Here is a 25,723-nt window from a genome sequence, read left to right as displayed (position 1 = left end):
AAAAGGCAGCTTTGTGTTTTGGGAGGGTTTTTTAATGGTGCTTTGCAAAAGAAGCAAAACAGCATGAGTGCAACTTATTAACCGTCATTGAGCTCAGTTAATATACTGACTTCTCAATTCACTTGCCACAGCTTGATTTTTGTTGTTCTTTTCCCAACTATAAGGGCCCGATTCCAACACCTACGTGAATGAGATAAGTCTTCAGGTTCCGAGCCAGTCTGAACTGCGACAGAAACTGTCTTCACTGTCATCAACCTGTACCGACTCTGCCAGCCAAGACGCAAGTGAAGGAGAGTCTCCAGTTATTCAGTCTGATGAAGAGGAAGTTCAAGTGGACACTGCTCTTGCTGCTGTAACTGAAAGAAAGGGTGCTTCAGATGTTAGTGATGAAAGTGACTCTCTAACTATTTGAATCTTAAAACCATATCCTTTAAGAATGACTTCTGAATGAATGAACAAGTGAATGAAGAGCTTGCCTGTGTAACAATTTGCTAGCCAAGCATAACAGCCAGATCTTTTTACTTAGTAATACTGCCTTTTTACAAAATTGCAAGTCATGTGGAGGTTGGTTTTTAAAAAAAAAAAAAAAAAAAAATGCCTAAAGCACACACACTTTAACAGTAGTCTTGGGGCTCAGGGGAGCAGTAAAACTGTTGTATATACTATGTATAAGAGAATTAAAGGGGAAAGATAACAAGTTACTTTGACCACTAACCTTTAAATGGCTGATTGGAAATACTTAGACGTGATGTGTAATAATGAACCCAGATTGTTCCTTGCATGTTTTCAGCTGCTGCAACTGAATATTTAGGATCCAAACCAAAATGAAAAGTTATTTTATTTTCTACTCTTTACTACCTACTGTCTGCCTACTGCCTTTGTCTACTAATGCAGCAGTGTCTACTCTCTCACATTTCTTATTCAGGACCAACTTAGTTATCATAGGTGTTAAGGAAAAAAAAAAAAGAAACTGAAAAGGAGGAGAGATGCATATTGAAATGTTACACTCCTCATGGAGCAGGTATCTTAGCATTGTACAAGCTGACTCCTCTTTCGAGATAAAATAAAGTATTTCTATCCCAACCATGTCTTTTACTTGATTACCCAAATATTTTATCCATGACAGTGAACAGAGGAGACTAATTCAGCAATTAGGAAAAAAAAATGGTTATTTATATTGAGCACCAGTGTAATTTACTTTTTGCATGGTAACATCTGTTTGACTACACTGATGCAAGCCAGCAGTTTAAGGGAAATAAACCTAAGTGAATTATAAATTAAGCACGTACATTTTGTAAGCCTTAGGACCTATAGCTGTCATCATCTTCCTGCCATTATTTTTCTCTAAAGTTGAGGTCTGAACATGTCTAACACCTGTTTCTTGTCAAGTCTCACACTCTATTTGCAGGGATCTGCTCTCCTTTGAGAAGGCTCCTGGCTCCTGCTCTTCATGCACGGAGGGAAGGAATGTAATCAGAAACAGCGTAAGTAAAAGGACGAGCTGTGATGTAGATCCCTTCCAAAGACCTGCCCTGACAAAGCTAATGGTTGGCAATGAGGCATCTCCTGCTGCTCGCCATCTGGGAAGTGGCCAGTTTCCTTAAGGATTCACTCTATCTCCTGTTACCTGACAACGTGTTTCCTGACCCCTCTCTAGGAAATGAAAGCTAGAAGCTCACTACCTACAATTAGATATTTACTATTTAACAAGGCATCTGTTGAAAGAAATTTTTACTTTACTCACTTTCCAGAAGACAGACAAAATGTCCAAAAAAGTTTTGTTTTTTTATTAAACCTCGTAGTACAAACCTGGAAAGTAAACAAAAAACTGGCAATAAACAACATGAAGTCTTTCCTTACAAGGAAAGAGAGCAGAGCAGCGCTAATAAATTAAATGTCAAACTGTAAGCCATAGTCAGAAGTTTACTGTCAAGAGGGAAAAGTACACAGCAAGGCCATAAAAACCAGACAACCACATTTGAAAACACTTGACTCTGTTTATGTTATTGTTAAATATTCCAAAACAGTTCAGTCTTCTGCAACAACAACCAACAAATTGTATTATAGGACTTTCCTGACAGTCACCACTGGCAAGCTCAGTGCAATATGGGTAGCTACGGTATTGTTGAATTCAATTACGAAACAAAACAGTTTGTGAAAACATTTTCCCTTTTTTATTCCACACATACTGTACACACAACCAGAAAAGGGCAACAGCTACTCCATTATTATTTTTTGTTGTTGTTCAGTGATGTAAGCAGCACTTATAAATGTTACAAGAAAAACCCTGTAAGCATCCAATCCAACCGATGAAGAAAGTGAAACGTAAGGCTTTTCTTCATCTTGTCTCTTCGCCATCCCTCCCCCCACCCCAAGAAAAGGCTCAAGTATTTAAAAAAATTTACAGGCATATGTACAAAAGGTGTGATTTTTCTTTTTTGTTACAACATGAAGAGAAAAAATAGACAAGATGAAAGCAAATGCATTTTCACATTCAAAAGAAATACGCAGACCTGCTAGTGGCTCTAAATGTGATCATATAATGAAACAAATTCAAAACAAAAATTAATGCTTGACTGTGTAAAGGTGTGAAAAACAGCAGTGGAATGGAAATGGAATGTTAGAAAGATTGCACGTCTATGACAAAAGAAGCACTTATGGCTTCAATCACTTTTTTTCTTTTTTCTTTTTTTTTTTTTAAAGGATGCTATTGAAGGGTTTTTGATAAAGTAGCCAACAGCACCAAAAAATAACAGAATGGATTTCCTAATGAAATCAGGCACAGTTTTCCCTCACATGACTCCTCAAGGCAGGCAGTCTTTTTTCCTCCTTTTTTTTTTTTTTTTTTTTTTAAATTTTTTATTTTTCCCCCTCAAAACAGATGCATAGTGATGTGCTGGTAAAAGAGAACATACTCCAAATCTCCTACTTTTGCCTACAGTTAGGAAACAAAGTCCATCTTCAGCTGCCATAACCTCCCAAAGAAAGTGTGTATTCTCCAATTTAAAAAATTACAAAACTCATCTTGCCGTGACAGAATAAAAGACAGCCAAAGTAAAGCAATTTCTTTCAAGTTTTTGTCTCCTATCCCTTTTCTCTCTAGAAAAATCTGCTCACATGACTGGAGAACAAATTATAAAACACATCAAACTTTAACCTATTCAAAAAATGGGTTAAAAGCCTTTTTTCACAGTTACCAAAAAGGCTTTTTATTTTTTCAGCCATAGGGACAATACAAATTAATATTTTATCAGCCCCTTGCCGGTTTTAAAACAGTGAACATACGGCAGTTTAAAAAAATCAGACTGCTGTATCTATCTATTCTAAGTACAAAAAAAAATTCAACAGTTTAATGCTAAAACAAAATTAGTTCTCTAAAACCAGAAGAAAATCTTCTTTAGAGCTAGTGCAAAGACAGCTTGTATTCTACAGCAAGTACTCCAAACTATGGTATAATAATTACAAAAAATATATATAAATTGACAAAATGAGAGTGTTGGCATCTTCAGGATTAACTTGAAGCACTTTTGGATGAACTGGAGGATGAAAGCCTAGATGATGGCACGTCAACTGTCGCTCTCTTACGAGGTCCTCTTTTTGGTGTAGGCTTGCTGATACAGTTCTCAATGCTGCCATTTTTACCAGATACTTTTCCGCAGATTTGATTGACTAGACTGATTATTTGTTCCTGTTCAGGAAGTGGGAAAAACAAAACACAAATTAGCATCTGCTCTTTCGCCAGTCACTTCTGATGAACAGAGATGTAGTGCTGGCCTTTTTGACTGAAAGCATTTAACTGGGGGAACTATATATTTTCAAACTGTGCAGAAGCTTTGCTCATATACTACTTATTCACAACCAGGAGTTTTGTAAAATGTACTGGGTAGTAGTCCAAATACTGCCCTTGCTGAAGCTTTCCCCCTCCAAACTTAAAGACAGTAATCAGCAGAACTAGAAACGTCTGAGCTCTGGCCACCAAGCAAGATTAAAGAGGCTGGGCTGCAAGGTTACTACTTCACTAGGGTCAGAAACGTTCTTCAGATACAATTTAAAACCTGCTGCCATGCAGAAAAAGGGCTACAGGTCCATGGCACCAGGATCGGCAAGAGACAGGAGTCTTTGAACTGCACATCAAAGTGTCTTGGCTACAACGCTACTCCTAATTCCATTGCATTCAGGGATTTGATAAACTGTGGGGTATTGAGGGGGAGATTTTTCTGAACTGGCTGTCCCATCCTAGTGAGAATGTTGGGAAGTTATTTTTGTGCAAAGTTGAAATAGCTTCTTAATTAAGTCTGCCTAACAGTTAAATAGATTTAACAAATGGCACTTGACATGCAGGTTATCTCTCTGCCCTTTCATAGCCTGCCCCCAAAAATCTGTAATAATAACCAGGCATGCAGTTAGTATCTTTCAGAAATGTAGAAACTTTGTGACCGTTTTTTACTTTCGAAAAAAATTATCACCATCATCCAGTATCAAAGGAGAGGTTTTCTTGCCTTTCCCAGTGCAGCCTAAAATATCTACTTTGTAATTACAAAACCTAGCAAAAATAATTATTGTATGTGATTCTGCCGGAAAGAGTGGCTTTGAAAACCTCAATAGAATTAACACAGGATGTAAGGGACTGAATAATCTCAGGAATAGGAGAAATACATTAAAATTTCTGAATAACTTCCTGAAACGCTTTGGTGTTTATCACATTACAAAGGCAGTTTCACTGTTGTCGGAGCTTTGTAGGTTGCACTTGTTTATATCTACAGTACCTGATATCAGAACAGAGTCTACAATTAAAAATTAACAAAGCTGTAAGGGCATGATCTTCCTCAGAGTTATTTTGACCTTTTGGGTTTCTCTGCCATGCCTCTATGCACATACCTCAGAAACTGCTGAGAAGCCCGTCTCAAAAAGCTACTTGTACCAGCACTAATCTCCAAGAGCTGATTTTATACTTTCTCCCACTGCTTCACTATCCACAGTTCAGGCTAACAGTAAAAAGCTCCCCCACTCTCTATTCCTTACCCATCCCCTCACACACAATGGAGGAACGGAGCTAACCAGACAGGTAGAGAGACATTTCCTGACTGTTCTGCAGTGCAGCAGTAGCCCAGAACCCAGGCACTGTCCTAAACCACCAGCTTGAGTTCTGTGATTATTCATCATCACATCTGCTTGAAGCCATTACCAGACCTCTCATCTAAACGTACTCTACGAGTTTGCCTTAAAGAACGTTCAGGCTGGATTGGAGTAACCCAGTGTGAACTTTCAGTTATCAACAGAAGTTATCCTACAGTACACAAGTAACCATAAGTTAACCAGTCAAAGCATAGCCTCATGTTCTACAGCATCCCAAAGCGTTAAATGGCTTCTCTGTGCTGTAACACATATTCATGCAGTTTACGCTTCAGGTTTCATCTTTGTAATCACGTTTCCTTCTATTTCTTTTACTTAGATCATAATAAAGCACATTCTTCCCACACCAAAAAAATCAAGCACAGTCTCCTGAGGTCTTGGTAGGACAAAGGCAGAGTTAAGTCTGCTCCCACGTTTTCAGTATCAAAGCTCACCAGCATCACAAAGCTCTATTGTACAGACCTCATCATAACGGTACATCATTTTCAGTCCCCGACAAGACTTCTGTTTTTCCACATGCCGCAGGGCACACTCCAAGCAGAAGACAACATTTTCATTCTCCTGTACAACCTATATAAAAATGCAGGGGGGCGGGGGGAAGAAATGCCGTAAGCTCCAAACTGTAGCCAGGTTATACACACAGTATTGAATTATTGTCTGAATTATTAAACCTGTATTTTACTACAAGTTAGTGGAAGAAGGCATAAACAAGAAGCATTAGACATTGCGAAATTATTCAGAATGTGTAAGAAGAAGTACATATCCCTTTTTTTGAGTGCTAATGTTGGCAAATACATATAATTTATTTCAAAAAAACACCAATAGTAATGAATGCCAAATTCGAATAACGATATATGCATGAAGCTTTATTGGTATCTAATATGTAGCTGAAAGATTTCCTGAAAGCAACCATTTCCCATTACTTCAAATGCTGTCTTGAATAAAGATAAAATCAGAAGCTTAGCCACAGGATTCCTCAGCTACTGTCTCATTCAGCAGAGGTCACACTTGCTCAGCTGGCTACTTGCCAAGCCTACACCATCGGCTTGGAATTTGACAACCAAGTTGAGTTTTTGTCCCTTACTGCTGTTAAGAGTGACAAGGAAAAATCCCTCCCTCAATTACGCTTACTCCAGAGCAAACAGACCAGAATTAAGAGGGTTTGGTTGGTTGTTTTTTAAAATAAACTCATTTTATAGTTACTTCAAACTAGTGCTGCTTAAACAGGGGTCTAAAGACACAATATAAACTGAACATATTCTGTCTTAGGGAAGGAAACAGCTACATCTGATCATTTAACAGTTACATTGTATTTCCATCAAAAACCTAACATTTATAACCAAAAAACCCCAAAAGATGACAGAAAAAGGACTGAATATGCACTCACATGCACTGTATTATGTTTATTTAAATACCTGATCTTGGAATTAAGTGGTACATAAGGTTGTGGGAGAGGCTTTTGGTATTTTTAATGAAATTGCTGTATTTCTAGATGTTCTGCATATAGCTAAAAACTTGCAAGTGTCACCACAGTGGTTAGCACACCTTCAAAACCCAGTAGGCAATTACTTCTAAAAAGAGAAAAAGTTTATGGGCGTGACTTCTATTTTTGAGCAGGCAGGTTGGCAAACAGCATTTTAGCTTGATAGATAAGATACATCTACCCTGCAATTTAGCTTGCAGGGAAATTGTCGCAGCACAGGCTGTGGCTGCATGCCTGAGACTCGGGGCATGCATTTGAGTTGCTAGCTCATCCCGAGAACTGTTACGCCATGATTTACTACTATCAGCAACCTACAGGTATCTTTCTTACCCCTCCTAGTGCAATGCAGATCTGCTCATGGGTGTCCGAGAGCAGCTGAGTGACTAGTGCATCCCGTTCTTACAGGGGAAGGGAAGCCAGCTGACACTAGCCGTTGTCTTCTGTCACCGCTGCCCAAGGTGATAAATGTTCTGACACAAACCAAATCAACATCTCCGCGTCTTGTGCGGAGTGCATGAGATGACTCCATAGTCACGTGCTGTCTCTCAAGCGCTTATAGCCCATTAGAGGACCTTAGAACAGGGGGACAGTACCCCAGTGGTGGCAAGTGATTTTACTCACCATGGAAAGGTAGCACAGGTGCTGACAAATCTGACATCTCCTCTCTGACGTTTCTAACTGCAACCACTTTCGAGGCTTTTTCTTTCCATCCATCCCCGTGCTGCTGCTGTCGTGGCTGCCATAGCGCGCTGAAGAATGGAGACCTGCCTCGTAAAGCTGCCGCCGCTGCCTCAGCTCCGTGTCCCTGTGAATGTTTTACGCAATTAGACATTGGCATCGCCTCATACCACCACAAAACCACATGTAATCACCCTTTTACCACGATCATCACTGAAACCTTAGCTCCACACAGCAAAGCCCTGAGTGTTGTTGGAGGTTGGTGCCATTCCCTACGCATGGCGAGAGACAGCCAGCACCACAGAAACGCTGCCTAATTGCAAAAGCTATCTCCGGATTTTAACAGCGACCACTGTATCAAGCCAGTGGTTCTCAAACTGCTCCTCAGAGAACTGGGGACTGCCGAGTACTTCCTGGAGGTCGATGGTTGCTCGGGGCCATGTGGAGAGTCGGGAGATGTGGCTAACATGACTGTCATTCCTGAAGTTGCCAAAAGCCACCTTGAGGAGGAGGAGCCGTTGCTGTCAGCAGTAACATAAGCCACCTTCATCAGGAGGCAGAGATGAACCAAGGACCTGCTGCCATGAGGTGCTTCAGGCAGGAAAGGGGGAGCAGGGCAAGTGATTGTGCCAAAAGACGAAGATCTTGCTGTACACCCAGGGGAAAAAGAAGGAGATGTCAATTAAGAATAAAGACTAAGCCCTCCAGCCGCCCTTCACCCACGGCGTCCGCAAGGTGGACAATACTTCCTATGCTGAACTATACAGCATTAGGAGAGCAGGTCGGGTTGGAGCTGAGTGGAAGACAGCAAGTGTGGAGTAAGCTGAGCAGATGGAAAGGGAGAATAAAAAAGCTCACCACCAGACACAGCTGAAGATGGGTGGAGAGCCAAGCTAAGCGAATGGCATGGGAAAACTGAGCAACCAAGGCAGATCAGGAGGGGAGGCAGCAAAAGACACAGAACAAACACGCAAAACAAAACAAAGGAAAAAAAAAATATGGTACAGTGTTCCACTTTGGTTTTTTTCAGGTTTTGTTGTTTGGGATTTTGTTTTACATAAGCAGCCACAGGAAGGACCAATATCCGCCAGAGAATTCCAACCTAAACATGAGAACAAGTTTGAGAACCACTCTGATAGAGGTCGATGTGATGGTCTAACAGCAAGCACCAACATTTCTGTTTCACCTTTCGCACTTGCAGACTTTTCCTCTTCAAGGAAAAAAAAAAAGAAAAAAAAAAAAAAAAAGGCACTTGGAAGTGATTATTCCCACAGGGGAACCAGCTGCAGGTAAAGCAGTCAGCACACCTCTTTGTATTTCTTTCTGAACACTAAAACAACACATGGGCTGTTTTCCCCTTCAATATGTCACTGGAAATTTTCCAAATGAACATGCTAGTTAGTTAAATACAGTTTGTAGATTCCATTCATCAAAACTTTCTTGACATCTCGAGTACCAGTTGTCACAAACTTGAAAGATAGGTAGCAACTACATGGTAGGGAACAAAAGAGAAGATCATTACACAGGAAGCCAGGCAACATTGTATTTTCTTTTTTTACCTATCTTAAGAGAAACCCTAAACATGTTTCCTTAATACTGGAAAGAAGAAGGAGTGTGAAGGTTTTTTTCTTTAAAACATTCCAAGTTCTAATGCAAGATGCATTAGCACCCATGCATAAGCTGCTCACTTATTCAATGGTTTAAATCAAGACAACTTTCTGCATACAAAGTACCTCCTACAACTGTAGTGTAACAATTTTGATGCTGAAGACAAGGGTTCCTGGTGCAAAACCCATTACAGACATGGATTGACAGTGGCTACTGATGCCAAGAGGCTGAAAAGCTGAAGAAACGTATTTAACCACTTGGCACCATGGAGTTCACATAATGCATCAGGAAATCTTGACTCTCGGCACCAAGAATCAACAAAATAAAAACCCAAGGCAAACTGTATTTTTAATTCTTTGATAGTGCCCAAAGTAGGGAATTCCTAAGAGTAAGGCATCCTAACCATGGGCACTCTCCCATCAGATACAGCCAAGGAAATTGCTTCTTCCACGTGCGGCTGTCTTCAAGTATGTTTGCTGGGCTTTTGCTTGGTTAAGTAGGTGAAAGACGTGTCTGAAAGGGTTACTTACGTCATCCACCTCTGGAGACTGTCAATGAAAACAAAATAGGTACGACAGGCCCCCAATTCGTTACCTGAGCTCCCCAAGAAGTGATGATATCGTACTCAGAGTCGGTCCATTTTCCTTTTTTGCTTCTGCTGTTGCAATCTGATAAAGCAACTTTTCCATTGAAAATGGTTTGGCTATACGTCGTCTCTTCATTTCCTGGGACAGAAATTGCCAAATTAGTTCTTGAGCAAATTTGAAAATAAAAAGTTACCTAGAATGAATCCAATGTAGCAAAAAGTAGCCTTTTAAAACAATAAAAAGTAAGAGCTTTCTATAGTCCAAATTAAACAAAGTATTTATGTTCCTAACTTACATCCAGAACCTAACTTCATAATGAAATAAACTTGTATTACATATCAGTCCTTTCAGTGGAAAGCCAGATGCCCAAGTGCTTTGCTGAATTGGGTCTTCCTGTGGAAAGGACCAATAAAGATTTTCTGCATGTGCTTTAGGTGAACCAATGCCACAGAACAGAACTCAAAAACCTAAACCAAACACATGCTACCAGGCACAGTAAACTACTTTCTCAGGGACTACCCTAGTGCCTGTTATATCTAACATTTTATTTTCTTTCAAAGTCACCAATAGAGAGCAAAAAAGTACCTGTAATGCATGATGGCATTTATGCTAAGAAATCAATCTGTATGCTATCTTCTAATATGCTTTACTGTGAAATTTAATGCAGAGGAAAGTCTGCATATACAAAGAGAGTGAAACCAAATGCAAATATTCCAGCGTCACCACAGTTCAGGCGTACCCTTTTTTCAAAAAAGAAAATTAAACATCAGTGGAAAAAACAAGAATAGGAGAGATGTGAAGAAAATGAGAAAAATGAAAAGAGAAGGATGCCCAGGCATAGGTTAGCACGCAGTTCACTTAAGCGGAGGAACCAACAAACACCTCAAAATTCCCTCCCTAAGAATTCTTTTCCTGTGGAGGCCAAGAGCAGTAACCCAATCACTTAAGCTCAGTAATATGCTGTTTGCACTCTCGGCCATCCAGTAAGATCTAGTGGTCTGACCTGCTTGAAACCCAGGACTGCTATGATTTTGCATCTTTTACGGCACTAAAAATATAGTAGGTAGTTAAGAATTAAAGATCACAACTAGCAAAGTAGGCAGATGTCAGGGAAAAGAGACAAAAGGCAAAAAGAGAGGGTTTCAGTTCTGCTCAGTTTTGCCTGTCACCAGTTCCCCTCCATGTAAGCTTTTAAAACTGCATCTTTCATTCCTATCAATACAAACTGAGTGATTTTGGTAGCTTTAATCCTTTTGCTAACTCTTACGTAGGCAAATTTCTTGATTTACTCTGCAGTTGGGAAAAGTCTAGAGTTTTCCCCAGTGTCTGAAGAGGTACGTTTTGTTTTATATAACATCTGAAAAGTTTCAGCTGATGCTAACACTGGAGCGTAATGTGAAGGTGCCATTTCAGTTAGGGGTTAAGCCCACCGAATACCTACTCATCACAAACAAAAATGAAGATTTATGTTTAACCTTAGATTTTTTTCACCTGTTTTGTAACCCTCATTAAATGCTCTTGGTATTTCTTTTATCAGAACCATTCCATCATAAAATTCAACATTTTTAATTGCACAGATTGCATGCATTGAAGTGATAACTAACACGTATCATAAAATGGATTAGTAACCTTTGCTGACCAAAAAGCATTCAAAAGAGGGTCATAGGTAAGAAAAGTGTTCTTCAGAAGGTTCTGCTAGAGCCTGCCTGGGGTCGGAACAGCTGCACTTTTAGGAGTGATACGACAAGTCTGGTTACATGTTAGATTTGCTTAGCATATTGTCTGAGGCTGCCTAAGAACAGCCACTCCAAGCCAGACCAAAAGCCCACGCAGGCGACACAGGCAGCCAGGATAACAGGCCACAGTGCTGGAGAAAAAAAAGCGAGGTACGCTCCTGCTGGCTGGCAGCTCAGGGACATCCTGAGCCCAAAACCCGGTCTGTGCTGTGTTTAGCACAACTCACTGGATCTGTGCATTTATCTGCGTTTCTGAATTCATGTACATTTTTCTCTTCCATACAGTACTGAAATACACAGATAAGTATTTTAAAACAGACTTTTGTTTGCTTTTGACATGCTGCCTAATCATTCCTTTTAATGACACATTTTTCAATGTTATGAGAGACAGTGAACATTCATATTGTAATTATCATCGCCCTGCCACTTCTGGTCTGGTCTTATTATCATATATGTCTCTTGGTCATCAATTTTCCAGGCTGAGTAGTCCTCTTCTATTTAATACAGAGGCTAATTCATACCTTTAATCATCAATCTCCACTGTGCTTTTTCTAGTTCCCCTATATTACTTTTGCAATTAGGGATTCAGAATTGCTCCAGTATTTAAGCCATGGCCATAGCAAGAGCCTACACAGTGCCATAGTGATATTTCTGCTTTGTTCTCTATTCTCTCCTTACATTTCCTAACATTCAAGTTTTTTTTTGAAACCTCTCTGGAGCACTTGGCTGGCAGCTCCATAGGAATCCAAAGACCTCTTTTCTCAGGAGCAAGAGCTCATTCAGAGCCCATCACTGTGTCTGTCAAATTAGGATTCTTTTTTACTCCTGAGTCATTTAAAATTTATCAACCCATTTTTTCACTCAGACCACTCAGTATCGTGAAATCTTTCTGTAACACCTCATAGCTTTAATTTTTGCCATCATTACCATTAATATCCTCGTTACAAAGGATTAGTTTTGCTATTCACTTCCCTTTCTAGGTTATTTATGGATATGTTGAACTGTACTGGTCTTAGCACAAATTCCTGAGGAGCGCAGGAAGAGACCTCCCTCCATGATAAAAACTGACCATGTGTTTGCATCCTCTGTTTCTCTTTAAATGAGTTCTTTTTCAGTGCATGAACTTTCCCTCTCAACCCATGGCAGGTTAATTTAAGAGCCCTTTTCTGAGGAACCTCGCCAAGAGTCTTCCAGAAATGCTCACAGACTGTCAACTGGATCTCTTTTGTCCATACATCCTTCCAAAAGTTTCAAGGCCTGGGGGCCACAACCTCACTGCAAAAGCCATGTTGATTGCCCTGGTCTCATTCTTTTCCACATTTATTTTTTCTTTTGGCCTTTAGGAAGTTGCTCTTTGAAATCTCTTTTTGGTCTGCGTTTGTGTGTATTTACATGCATCTTGCTCGAGTGGTTGTTTTATTTGCATTTTCATCTTTTGGACACAAAAGGGATTTTTTGGTCTCATTTCAAACAGACTCCTTTCTCCTGGTGTTTAGCCATGCCAAGTTTAGTGGGGGTATGCCTTTTGAAATTTTTTTGCTAAGCAATGTGCATGTGTTGTGAGCCTCTAACACAGCATCTTTAAACAATTTCTGTGCTGCACGCAAACACTTAACCCTTCTCTCTGCATTCTCAATTTAACAAGCTTCCTTGTTTTTACGCGAGGCTGTCTTTTGAAATGAAACACCACAGTAGTGGCTATTTTGCTTTTTACTGCTCTTTCAAAGTTCGTAATCTCTGCTCACCATCACAGTGCAGCTCTTTCATAATGATGTTTTAAACTGGGCTCCACCATTACTGAGAAGGGAGACGACAGTTTCTTCTCCTTGCGTGGATTTCCTGACTAGCTGCTCCCTGAAGTCATTTCGGTCGCACACCAACACAACCACTATCCTCATCACGTGGAGGATGCCACCGTTTCCTATCATCATCATGTGTCCTGTCCTCGCAGCTTCTCTCGCCTCCTTTAGTACGACACAGGCTATGCCTACGCAGCATCCAGTATGGCAAAGCAGGAGGGGCGGACGTGTGGAGCGGTACAGTTGATGCCGAGGACCCAAACATCCACAGAACGTGTGCGTAAAGCCAACAGCTTTACTTCAGAGCAGTCTAGCCTGGTCCTGTGGCCACTGTGGCACCGGTGTTTGGAGGACATCAGGTGCACTTCTAGCGTGCCTCTTCCCATTTGGTTTCATCTGAAAGCAACCCAGTCTGCTCAGGCTAAGACAGCTCTGTGATAGGAACCAAGGAGTGGTAATTATGTGGCCTTTTAAAGGCACATTCCTCACCCAAACTAAAACTTGGGGGGGATACATATTCGGCCCCTGCCAACATCTTGGCTGGACAGTCAGGAGCACAGGGCTAATACCATGCTTTTCCTATTTAGGACAGGAAGATCAGTGCACAGGGAGCCTGTCACTGGTGACAGAGTTAAACCTGGCTTATTTGACCATAAGCTCTCTTCTGTGTGCAGCAGTGCTGCTCCAACTGGATGACTAACTCCATCTTTCCTATGTACTTCTTCCTCTTGTATTACGGTACCGGCCGAGTGTCTTCTTTCCACCAAGTTTCTGGTAGGCCCTTTAAAACCAGACGTTCCTTCTTATTTCCAAACCTCTAGACTGGAGTTCATTCATTTAGTCCCAATATTCTGTTTTCCTGCTTCCTAAATGAGTTTTACTGACTTTGCCCAACACCTTATTTGAGGATACAGAGTTACCCCTTTGCCACTCCAAACACAAATTCTTCCACCACACCTGTAAACTTTCTTCTCATCCTTAGTTTAAAATTTCAGGAGCTCTTAGGCTGTTTTTAAAAGCCAGCAACCTGTGTGGTTTAGGTGGAACCTGTCTGTCCCTTTACACAGGTTTTATACAAGCTCTTTTATTCCAACAATTATCCCAACTCCTTATAAACTGAAATCAATGCAATTTCAGATGCAGAATTTCATTTTTCCATATATTAAAGGAGGTTGAGCAGTCATTCAATACAGAAATGAAACAACATCATTTAGTAATATAAAGAGAATCACTATAAAAAAATCAGGTCACAGTATCACAGAATGAAAACAAAGTTAATGTATCAAACAGCTGAAAACTGTCAATATTGCTGTCGAGAATGGACAGACAGGAAAGTACAGTTGTTTGTCAGAGTTCATTAACAGTCCAAAAGGGGAATCTTGCTCGTTACACAGAATGTGTCACAACCTCTGAAAAGTACAATCCCGGCCAGCCTTTGAAAATGGCAAAAGTGCCTCGTCAAAGTGAAGGAACCAAGGAAGAATTTCCAAAATTTAAGGGAGTTAAGAACATAGGATAGTTTGAAGAAAGAAGGGGGGGGGGGGAAGAGAAGGAAAAGAACAATGCAGTAGGTGTTTCTAGACTTATTTTGATATAAACACATATCTGTGGTTCTTGCAAATTTTGTGAGAGTTATAACTTCAATTTCCAAGGTAGGTTATCATAGATTGGAATCTGCTGGATTTTCAGTCAGCTTATATTTACCCAGTGCAAAGCTCTTAAAAATTAATCAAAAGAAACTGTTCTTCAGAATTTGAGGCACCAAGAAGAGCTTTTTAATTGCTGCATAGTGATTTCTGTCTCTTACAGGAGTGGCATTTTCACAATATCAAACAAGTGTTCAGTAGAGCAATAAATACAGCATATGGAGTCAATATAATTGTGTACCTTCAGACAGAAAAGGTTAGCTCAGGATTCTCATTCCTTAACTACACACATATACAATTCCCACCTTTCCCCAAAATAAATCTGTAATAAAATAACCTTTTATTTAAAACTAAGTTAATATACAGTTAGTATAACCAGGCTGGAAGAATTCCATTAACCCTAAAGAACCAAAACCTAACTGTGGACGTATTACATTTAATTGCTTACTAACCACTTGGTCTGAAGCTGTAAATGATAATTTACTAGTGGCTTAGCTATAAAACACTACCAAAATAGCATCTGTAACCCATAGTGTATTTGAGGCAATTGGGAACATGACATACATTCTTTGTCCAAGAACACAGAAATGTAGCCAAAATCATGACGACTGGACAATTCACCTGTTTGTTTCTGCAGGCAATCTGCCTCGGTTAGTTGTGTGAAAAGGGAATGGGAAGTTTTTTTATTTACATCTTAGTATCGGATGGGCTGGTCAGCGAACCTAGGGATTTTCAAGTCGATTAAAATTGAAATTGCCCTGATCAACAGCTTTTCCTGAATGAAGGGGCAGAGAAAGACAAGCAATATAGTTGTGAGTATTAACTGACTCTGCCTATCATAGGAGCTAACAAGCACAGTTATTCAGATATTTGCACCTGAGATTCTAATGGTTCTAGAAAACATCACTTAAAAAAAAAAAATCAATAAGCATAATACAAGATATTGTCATTAGCTCTGAAGGGATTTTTGAAAAGCTTCCTTGCAAACTGGTCTGCAGGCATAACAATCTTCTGAATTTTTCAAATATACAGAAGTTTCTAGCTGTCAATTATTAACCAATTGCTTTTCTGAAAAAACTGGATCATCTTATGCCTTGCAGAACTTTTTCCTTTTTTTATTTAATAGTCCACAAAAACAGACGTAGTTGTACTAGTCTCACAATGCTACCAATCCTGGAATGTCTGGTTTGCTGTCGTTTTAGATGGCAGGGCCGTGAATCCATTTTAACGCCTTTTCTCAACTTACCTTGGCTGTTTTAAAACCCATACTTGTCCACTGGGTGGTAGCAAAGTGCACTGTTTCAGAAACACTATAGCCACAACACACTTTAGACACAAAGGATCCAGGAAAACAGACAACAAACTGCCCGCTCTGCTGTACAGTACGGTGCACCCTGATCCCCTCCTTACACAAGATTTCTGGGGAGATCTGGAAAGACAAAAAAGCAAAACAAAACAAAACAAAAGAAAAAATTCAGAACTTGCTTTTACAGTTAGATCCCCTTCCTTGCTGGATACTGCCACATGCTACTTGTAGAGAAAAGCTGTGCTCTGCTAACAGCTCAGCTCTGTTCACTTTCTCTCTTCCCTTCTCCACATGCTGAGACTTAGTGTCCAGGGTGAGAATTACAGAAGTGGCTCTTTTCAAACCAACAGTTTAAACTTTCGCTTGCCAAACAATCTCAATCACAAAGCCTCAAAACAATCCCATCTACTACTACAGAAAGTAACGCAGGCCCTTCAGTTTTCCACCTAGATCTTTTCAGACTTGGCAGTGAATCCACCTTGTTACTGCACTTCTGTTAAGGGATGTTAACGGGGATAGCCAAGGGAAGTTTTTTTTTGTTGTGGACTCCCAAATTTATACTTAAATGCACTACATGGAAATCGTTATCCACAAAATAAACAAGGGAGCCAAAAATACTCTGAAATCCTCTGAAGTATTAGGCTTCTCATATCCATGCTGGCATCATAAAATGTCAATAATGGCAGATTAATTGATTACAAAACACTCCCTTTGTGAGGTTAAATACATTATGGACAGTATTAAAAGTGGACATTTATTGCACCGTCACCTTTATTTTTATCTCAACATGTGAGCCTTGTTAGAAAAATGCCATGTGGGTAAACACTGCAAGCAGAAAGCAGCCAGATCTTAACAGCCTCTGCATCACTGTAGTGTAAGACAAAACCAAAATAAGTCCCCAAACAACCAGCCTTCTGATTAGCCTGGGGTTCTCAAATGGGAATACCTCTCCCCGTGTTAACCTACCATTACATTACTTTCAAGCATTTCCAGCCCTGGAGTGCCATTGGCTTGCAGCAGGGTATGTACCACATCATCAAGTTTGTTCTCCTCCGCAGCAGGAATGCAATACCTGTTGTTTTGTCAGAGGAAAAGAGAAGGATTTACTGTGGAGTAAATAATGGTACACAGCTACACAGTAACAGGCAATTCAGACCAGGGCATTGATTAAAAGAAAGAAATTAAACACAGGCTTTCCCACACAGTTCTTTTTAGTAAAACACTGACAATTCATTGAAAGCTGTTTATTTACACTTAGTCTGATGGTGTTCACTAGATGCCAAAGGACACAAAATCCCCAAAAACAGAAATGTGAAAACTCAGTGCTCTGTAGAATCAGTGGTGAGAAATCAGCAATAGAATGATGTTCATTTTAATGGCACCGAAATGGGTAATTATGGGCAGAAGTTTGCATCTCGTGAGCACCAATATAGGTTCTGTTATCTTTATCATAAGTGGTTGTATTCATTACCTGTGCATCAACCAAAGGATCTTTCTATTTAATAACATCTTCTGTTTGTAACAATCAAGAAAACACAAATCACCTTTACTGTTAGTACACAAAGTAGCCTAAGACCTTCCTGCCTTGCTTACTAAACAAATCCCACATCCCTCCTCTCCCTTGCAACAGAAGAAAGACCTGACTAAGAGCAGCCAAAGCAGCAAGAGAGATTTAAAACTCTGCTGGGTATATGCCGAGTTGCACATCCTCCTCTCTTTTAGAAGCCAAGGAAGCAGCTGTCCTCCCTGTGCTCACTGCCAGCAGTGCTCCCTACGCAGAAGTGACAAGAAATAACGTAGGAGTCTCAGGTCCTAGCTTCACACATGCAGAAAACTGCTATTTTGCTGGATGCAGGGAGGTGATATGGTGACAATTAGTTGCTACTCTTGCTTGCACCCTGCCAAAAGTGTAATGGTTTACGTCCACCCAGAAGATACCTGTTCCCGAGATCTGGTAGTTGGTACCTGACAACAGCAAACTGAGCAGCGCAGCTTGGTGGGAAACAGTGCAAATCCCAGATTCCCAAACCTGCCTTGAGTTGCTGCCATGCTATACTTTATCTGTGACATTACTTTATTTGGATTTGTTATGTTCAGGCAAGTAAAAAGCATCTCCAGATTTATCATGACTCACCAATTCACTTTAAGCAATGAGACCTCAGCCTGGAGCCCATTTGCCCCCACACCAGACACACACACAGAGCCATTCTTCCAAACTCGACAACAAGAGCAGAGAATGAATTTGGAAGCATTTTGGTGAAAAGGTGCCGTTTTCTTGTCATTCATCCGGTCCCTCCACCAATTTCATAAAGCGTTCTGCTGGCCTTACAGACCTTGTCAGGGTATCTGCTTATAATGTGCACTAATATTAACTCCGTATGCGTCATACAGAGTTCTCCTACTTGATGAGTCTGTAGGAGGCTGTACTTCCTATGATTTGAACATCTCGTTACTGTTCACTGTAGTGATGATGACTTTGATTTGTCTTTGTTGATCTTCAAGCCGAGAGCCAGAAGAGATGACAATATCTACTAATACAGCTAATTGTAGCCACAATAAGGGCTCTAATGAGCTGGTTGCCCAGGTGTACATAGACTGACTCCTTATATATTGACAACGATCAGGACCTTACGAAGAAATCTTAGGGTTATAGAAAGGTGAAGTGGGAGAACTTCATCTTGATAAGGATCAAGTCCCAACAGCAATTTTAAATGCATGCCATGTATCAAATACTTGGCAGTACCTGTGTTGCTAACAGTGACAGCTTCAGAACAGCTCCATGTGTGTAGCATATTACTCTAGTTACACTATAACAACAGATTTTAAGCAGCGATGAAAATATTTTAAATTCACACCCAGAACGCGGCAGAGCCCACTCTTTCCTTTTAAAGTCAGAAAATATAGCTGGAACAGCCAAAAGATTCAAGCATGCAGTCCCTCACGAAACGGGCCCAGGAAAAAGCATGGGAAGGATGTGTGAAGAGGAAGGGCAGCACAGAAGTGCATGGGACTATCCGACTACTGGCAGGACTGGAAATGGAAACCCTTTGCAACTGTGGCGCATGCTGCAATCTCACTCATTTGCAATTCTTGAGGTACCTATAAAAATGGGAGGTGAGCAGCCAGCATAGACTTCCGAGTGTCTCGGGCAGAACAAAATTTTCTTCTCTCTTTTAATGGGCACCAAGGAGCCCTCCAGAATAAAAAGGTTAGGTCACTGACCTCTGCCCTGCGTGAAAATTGAGTTCTCGCCTGTTTACTCTTCATGAGGTAAAACCTGAGAGATTAGAGAGTGACCTGAGCAATCTGCAGGTAAATGAAGCACCACTGATTTTAGCACCCCAGGGATCTGTCCTTAGAAGAGATTTCTGGATGCTGGGCGGACTTTGCGAGATGGAGGAGAGCTTTGGTGCCCAGTGGCCTGCTTTGTTATCACTGAAGTGCCACTGAAAGCAATGCTGTCAGGGCTACTCCAGATATTATGCCAGACCTAGAGTTATTAAGTTCATCTTTTCCCCAATAAAGTTGGGTACTTTATTGCAATATTAAAAGTTGTAATGAGTTAATAATGAATACTAGCCTGACACTGCAGCCTGGCAGCCTTGCCAAAGAATAGCTCTTACAGACAAAGGAGTTTCGCTTCTTCCTTCTTATTCCTGCTTGCTATCCATGTTTCATCAAGGCTATCATCACAAATACATCTGAAGCTATGTACTTATGTGCGTAAGCCAGCCAATCCAGGAAAAGCAAATGGCTTCTTTGCTTTTATTTTTCTCAGCTTGGAAAAACAGAAATAGTAGCCCTTCCTAAAACTTTGGCAGGCTGCATTCAAGCCTGTTCAATCCCAAAAGGCACACATTTTGACACGTACATTATGAAGAGTAGCCTCAAACTTAATTAGGGGATTCCTGAATGCCTTCTGTTTGGAATTTACTGTCATTTAAGACTAGATGAATGCCATAGAGAGAAACAGACTCACCTAAGGTTGAGGACAATGTAGCTTGCTCAGCAATTTGTCCTGATAGTATATTATTATAAAAGACTACAGATTCCTGATTCACAGATGAGGGAGAGGAGCCATGAAATGCCCATGACAAAGTGACAAACTCCCAGGTCTGCAGCATAATCCAGCACTTACGTTTACCCTTCGGTATGATCACATACAGAACATTTCTCCAATTTAAAATATTTAGAGAGAGTTGCTCCTGCTTTAATGGTTTCCTCCAAGATTTCAAATCCTTTCTTCTGGGCCACGTGCTTTCCCAGTGACAGCTGGGTCAGCACCCTGACATGATCAGTAGCTGAGAAACCTGGGAGTTAAAGGTAATGACCAAAGTACATACTTTGCACATGAATGAAGAGCAGTTGACACTGCCACCATGGCGACTTCTGGATGCAAAGGGGACCCTGCAGGCCTTCTCCTGTCACACCAAACAAAGAGCCGAAGGCTCCCATAGTTCAGAGTTCAAGAGGGGAACTGCTGGAACTGCTGAAAGGGAACCAGCTTCTCACCTTTGCAGGAGGCACCATTCAAATAACTTCTCCATCTATTGCATTTTCTCTGGTCAAGAAACACAGTTACATTGCTTATCCTTCATTGTTCTCACTGATGATCCTCTTGGGTAATAACATCAATATCACAGGAACCTGGCAGATAGGCACTTGACATGCCAGCAACACCTGCTTCCTCTAATCCTTCCATCAGCTGCTGTAATTCCACTGCAGTCTAACTCATCATCATCTGTAGCAGTATGTATGCACTGAATTTAGGAAGGATTCACCATGTTCAAAACCATTTATAAGCCAAGTGTTAAGTCTATTTGCATGATGTGTGCGCATATGAAATGTAGCTAGCAACTAACTGGTGATGTCCACATTGAGACACTAGAATGATGCATGTAATTATATTAAAAATTATTACCATATGATAATGAAAAGAAATTGTATAAGAAAATACTAGGGACCTAGTAGATACAGAGTTCAAAATACTTTGTATAAAATAAGCAAGCAGTGCCTATTTAGTCAGAGCATGGATTCAATCACTTTACAAGTGGCAATATGGAGCTAGCTTGACAAGTGTCTCTCTGTCAGCCTAAGGAAAGCCTACCTTGACTACCTGTCATTTGGCTTCCATGTCATGAAAACTTTCCATACATTAAACCCTATGTCAAGCAGAAACAGTTTATTGCTAAATATCTCCGAATAGACCGTGGAAGAAAGTGAAACTTTTCTTCCAGGAAAGGGTGTTTCATTACTTAAGTTTATACTATATTTTCCTATTAAAACTGTAATCACAAACACTGGACCTTCTAGGTGAGATTCATTCATGCAAAAGGTACTACACAAGCTGCTGTTAACACCAGCCTACAGATGCAGCCACTGCAGTGAATGCGAAGAAAACAAAACACAGGAATACCTACCAAATGCAATCAGCACCAGTGTGTAAGTAGTCAATGTATGGAAGGTGATTTTGGTCTCGAGACCAGCATGAGGTAGAAAAGACCATGCCGATATTTAGCCAAGGAATTGTCACTCCTAAAACAGAGATTGAAAATGAGTTTTGAGTAACTGCAGTTTCTAATTAAAAGACAGTTTGAGAGGGCATTTTAGTTGAAAATCTTTTTCTACACGTAAGCTGACCCTTAAGTTGTAAGTCTTCCTACCAGAGAATTCACAGAGAATAATTTAACAAATTCAGCACTTTCCACTAACAAAATATCTACCAGTCAATTGCAGTGCCCTTAAACATATTTGTTTTCTAATAGCTGTAAAAAATTTTTATTCTTTAGAGAATTTACAAATACTCGTAACTCAAGCTCAATGCCATTGATCAGAGGAGGTTGCTTCATGTTATCAAATGTACGTGTACTTGTAAACAGGTATCCTGTTTCCCAACTGGTTTGTTCAGGCTCAACACCTGCACAGGAGACTGAATTATGCTTTCAGCTAATGTTTCTACCAGTAAATTGCAATGGCACCTATGCAGCTCAAGCACTTGCGACAATTCTTTTAGAACACTTCTGTGCTGCTCTGCCCAGCGCTACAGACTAGGCTTGCAAGTAAGGAAGTTGCACGGCTCTGTCCTTCATCACCCTGACGCAAAGCAAGAACACCGATGTACTGGCAACAACAGAAAGGGATACTGCAAGTACAACTGGTTCCTCCCAGGGATATGGTCTCAACTATTCATTAATTCTTTATCTGCACACCTGCCTTCATTCCTTTAAATACTACCTGCTACATACAACTGCACATCTAGCTGGTCAGCCAGCGAACAGAGGGGCCAGAAAGAGGGAGAAGACTTTGGTGACTACACCACCATATTTAGAGGACACATAACACCTGCTAGAAACATAAAAAAGAGACTTGCTTACCAGGCACAGCACCAAGATGTCGCAGGATGGATCCTGTATTATTAGGAAGGACTGTGAGGTTCCACCCATGCCTGTTTGAGGGGGTGACAGAGGCAGACACATGTCAGTGCACATTCCCAGTGCCAACATCCCCAGTGCCAAGCTGGCCTGCTGGCCTCGCGCCCCCACCTCCGCTCAGCACGAGACAGCCAGCACGAGTCGACAAAGCGGGTGGATTTGGTGATCTTACCTTGAAAATGGTTCAGATTTTCCCACTGGAAAGCCACTCCCGTGGGTGTTGGTATCTACTTTTCCACAATGCACTGCTACATGGCAATCTTTCTGTTCCACTATCCGCCAATATTCTTGCTGTGGTAAGAGAAAGCATTAATGCATTTTTAATTCGCTGAACGAGGTATCTCTCATTAAAATATAAACCCCAGAAATTTACAGGGCTTTCATGATCTCCATGTAATTAAGCATACAACACTGCTTAAAAATAAGAATATAAATACTTAGAAGTAACAATGAATTGGGAAGACAGAATGTAGATCCTATTGGCTCCTGTGCTTCAGCACATGACAGATTAAGACTTCTTTCTCTCCCTCAGTTCATCAACACCTTTATTAAAAATGTCAAAAAATTTTAAAAGGAAGAATCAGTACCATGTCTATCTAACCATTTATTTTTCTCCCACACTAGACAGCCTTAAACTGCTTCTGGTAATGCCTGAACATCAACTATACTGAATCCCCATACTAAGTCCCCTGAAATAAAACCTTTTACCACCCCTTGCACTGGCCTTACCTCTACTTCAGCTACTGTAGGCTCCTTCGTGAAGCACATGTTCATGATGTTTCTTGCTGTTCGGTAGAAGGTTGTTAAAGAAACAGACCTACCCTGTGGAAAAAGAAAATAAAATTAGAAGTGAAAATAAAAAACCATGCCTCCATTCCCCCAGCCTCACTCTTTTCCTTACATGCTCAATCCCAGATCACGATAGGGGGAAAGAGGACAATGTCTCCAGAACACGTGTGCGTCTAAAGCTCATTTCTTATCTGAGGGAACCTCGAAAGATACAGAAATTTAATCACATCGAATCACCAAACCAACCACCTAAACAGCCAACTGAGTGTTCCCAGAAGGCCACGTACACTGCTTTGTCCAGCACGATGCTCTGCATTTGACAAATACAGAAGATAAGCATGGCCCAGCTTTCTGTGACAGGTTGTAAAGGACCCAGTAGGCAACCCTACCTGCATTTTACAATCAAATCCAATACGTGATCAAAGGACCATGTGGCTACACTCTTTACATACAGAGAAACAGGTGAAAAAGACTTAGGAAATTCACAGAAACGTTCAGCATCAAACTAGTATTGTGTGTGATGGAAGGGGGTCACAAAAAGTAGAGTTTACCAAGATTACTGTAATCACCGGCTTACAAAAACTAGTTATGCTCAATTCAATAAAAGCAGTTCAAATGCAAGGAACCAGGACCTGTTATCACAAGGCTGAGAAAAGGAAAACACAGTAAAATTGCCAAATGAGTGCGTTCTTTCTTGGCATTGCCGCAGGAACTGTACGAGAAGAGGATCTGACCTGGTTTTCTGCTTAAGCTATACCTAAGTTTCTGCATACCTGCTTTCACACATACCTATAAAACCAGATGCTCTGGGAAGCATCCTCTGAAAGCTTTGAAGGTAGGAGCATGAGAACCCGCTTGCTTCTTTCAGCCCAGACATACTGGTATGCCCAGCCAGGGACACCCCTATCACCTTCTCCGCTCCAGGGCAGAAGAAGCATCCTGGGAAGCTGTGAGCCACGAAAGCTGGTAGGTCGCTGTGGCCATACTGGTTTGTGGGCACCGCTGCAGGCAGAGACTAGCATCACTCTGCAAACATGAAGCTGAAAATATTTGCCCCCTCGCCAGATCTACCGCTCCTTCCTCTAACTCCCATCGTGTCCACTGGTTGCCCATCTGAGCAACCACAGACTTAAAAGCTCCATGTAAATGATTGTTTTATTACTCAGACTATTACCTTTCTAGTTTTTCAATTATGAAACAGATCTGCCAAACCACCTTGGTCTTTTCTTGTGTTTAATTTATTTAAGAACTATGCCCACGAGTAAACTAGAAACAACTATACAAGCAGCTTTTCCCCCAGAGGCCAAGTCTATCACTTTGCCATGCTCCTACAGTTGTAACATTGTCACTTTTTTAATTGAATGCAGCATAATTAGCTGTAACAAAAAAGTTTGTGAAATGCCCAGGGCCTGGGGCCCTCTGATTCCCATAAACTTCAGAGTTGGATGCTCTGCGATACAATAAGCAATTTCCTTCATCTTTTAATGCTCTCATGAATCATTTATTGTAAGGCAGCCTTTTACAACAAAACCTCTCGTAAAATGCAGGGCCCGCACCAACAGTCGTCATACTTCAGCATAGACTTCACTGCTCACAAACCAACACACGCTCCGCAGCAGCTTCCTCGTTTCAGTTACTTGCCTCTTCCTCTCATCTTACACAGAAAAATAAGGACTCATCTTCCAAGATTAACTGTGTCTTTCCATTTGTCAGATATGCAGCAAGCAAGAAAAAAGAAAGTGGAAAAACTGAACAGTTTAGCCCTTTAAAATTGCATATACCCATTTCCTACTCTATCAAGAATTTGTTATCTTCTTGGTCTCCTAAAAGTTGTAACACAAATTAAATGGTTGAGGGGGTTTTGTTGTCTGTTTTTGTTGTTTGGTTGGTTTTTTTAATCTGAGGGATCTCGTAAAATTTTCTAATGCCAACTCAGAAAATAATTTGAACTGTTGTAATGAAGCATTTTAACCAGAACACAAAATGAATTGCTGAAGAGTAAAGTACCCTTTTCAACACCCTCAAAAATATCTCAGCAGTTCAACAACTGTCCTGGGAGCTTCAAGCTACTGAGCAGAGTCTCTGTTGCTGCAACAATATGACAGAAGAAGGTTTACAGAACAAAATTTCCTATTTCCTCTCCTGATTCTTCTTCACGGCCTCTGCATCGGCCATGAGAGCCAACCCAGAGCATCACCATCACCACCAAGCCTGGAGAGAAGGCACAGAGAAGGACAATGCAACGCTACGACTGTCAAAGACATTACAGCAACCATAAATATGAGCAGCAAACAGAGATTTCACAATAGTCACAGGAGGGAAGGAGGGACTCCTGTTAAGCAGAGTCTGAAAACACCGAGTACCCAGCTGAAGAGAGCTCAGCATGGGATTTCTGGGACAGTTTCATGTGAAGGCTGGCAAAACTTGGCGTTGGTGATTTCTTCTGCATGTCCCTCTAACAGGTCTGCTAATTAGCCTTCAGTTTGTTCTGTATGGAAACAAATACTGTTTTCAGTCAGCTCCAGTA

The 25,723-nt window shown here is 40.8% G+C and overlaps 2 protein-coding genes across 5 annotated transcripts in view; one reads left to right on the top strand and one right to left on the bottom strand.

Moving 5' to 3' along the window:
• DTNBP1 (dystrobrevin binding protein 1) overlaps positions 1–1,083 on the top strand; it is a 69,851-nt gene extending 68,768 nt beyond the window's left edge. For both annotated transcript variants that reach the window (XM_075052296.1, XM_075052295.1), the window contains one exon: positions 165–1,083. In XM_075052296.1, the coding sequence (XP_074908397.1) occupies positions 165–412 (248 nt within the window). In that variant the 3' untranslated portion in view covers positions 413–1,083. The remainder of the gene's footprint in view (positions 1–164) is intronic.
• Positions 1,084–1,766: 683 nt separating this feature from the next.
• The window catches only part of JARID2 (jumonji and AT-rich interaction domain containing 2), a 224,186-nt gene continuing 200,229 nt past the window's right edge, over positions 1,767–25,723 (bottom strand). For 2 of the 3 annotated variants that reach the window (XM_075052291.1, XM_075052294.1), the window contains 10 exons: positions 23,137–23,229; positions 22,580–22,698; positions 22,351–22,421; positions 21,397–21,511; positions 16,943–17,048; positions 15,917–16,099; positions 9,497–9,627; positions 7,238–7,421; positions 5,596–5,703; positions 1,767–3,688 (listed from right to left, as the gene is read on the bottom strand). In XM_075052291.1, the coding sequence (XP_074908392.1) occupies positions 3,512–3,688; positions 5,596–5,703; positions 7,238–7,421; positions 9,497–9,627; positions 15,917–16,099; positions 16,943–17,048; positions 21,397–21,511; positions 22,351–22,421; positions 22,580–22,698; positions 23,137–23,229 (1,287 nt within the window). In that variant the 3' untranslated portion in view covers positions 1,767–3,511. Of the gene's footprint in view, positions 3,689–5,595; positions 5,704–7,237; positions 7,422–8,077; positions 8,783–9,496; positions 9,628–15,916; positions 16,100–16,942; positions 17,049–21,396; positions 21,512–22,350; positions 22,422–22,579; positions 22,699–23,136; positions 23,230–25,723 lie in introns of those variants that run through there. The other variant, XM_075052293.1, reaches the window with a different exon arrangement.

Source organism: Buteo buteo, chromosome 20, assembly GCF_964188355.1.
Source record: "Buteo buteo chromosome 20, bButBut1.hap1.1, whole genome shotgun sequence".
Taxonomy (NCBI): domain Eukaryota; kingdom Metazoa; phylum Chordata; class Aves; order Accipitriformes; family Accipitridae; genus Buteo; species Buteo buteo.
This window is presented reverse-complemented; position numbering and strand designations above follow the sequence as displayed.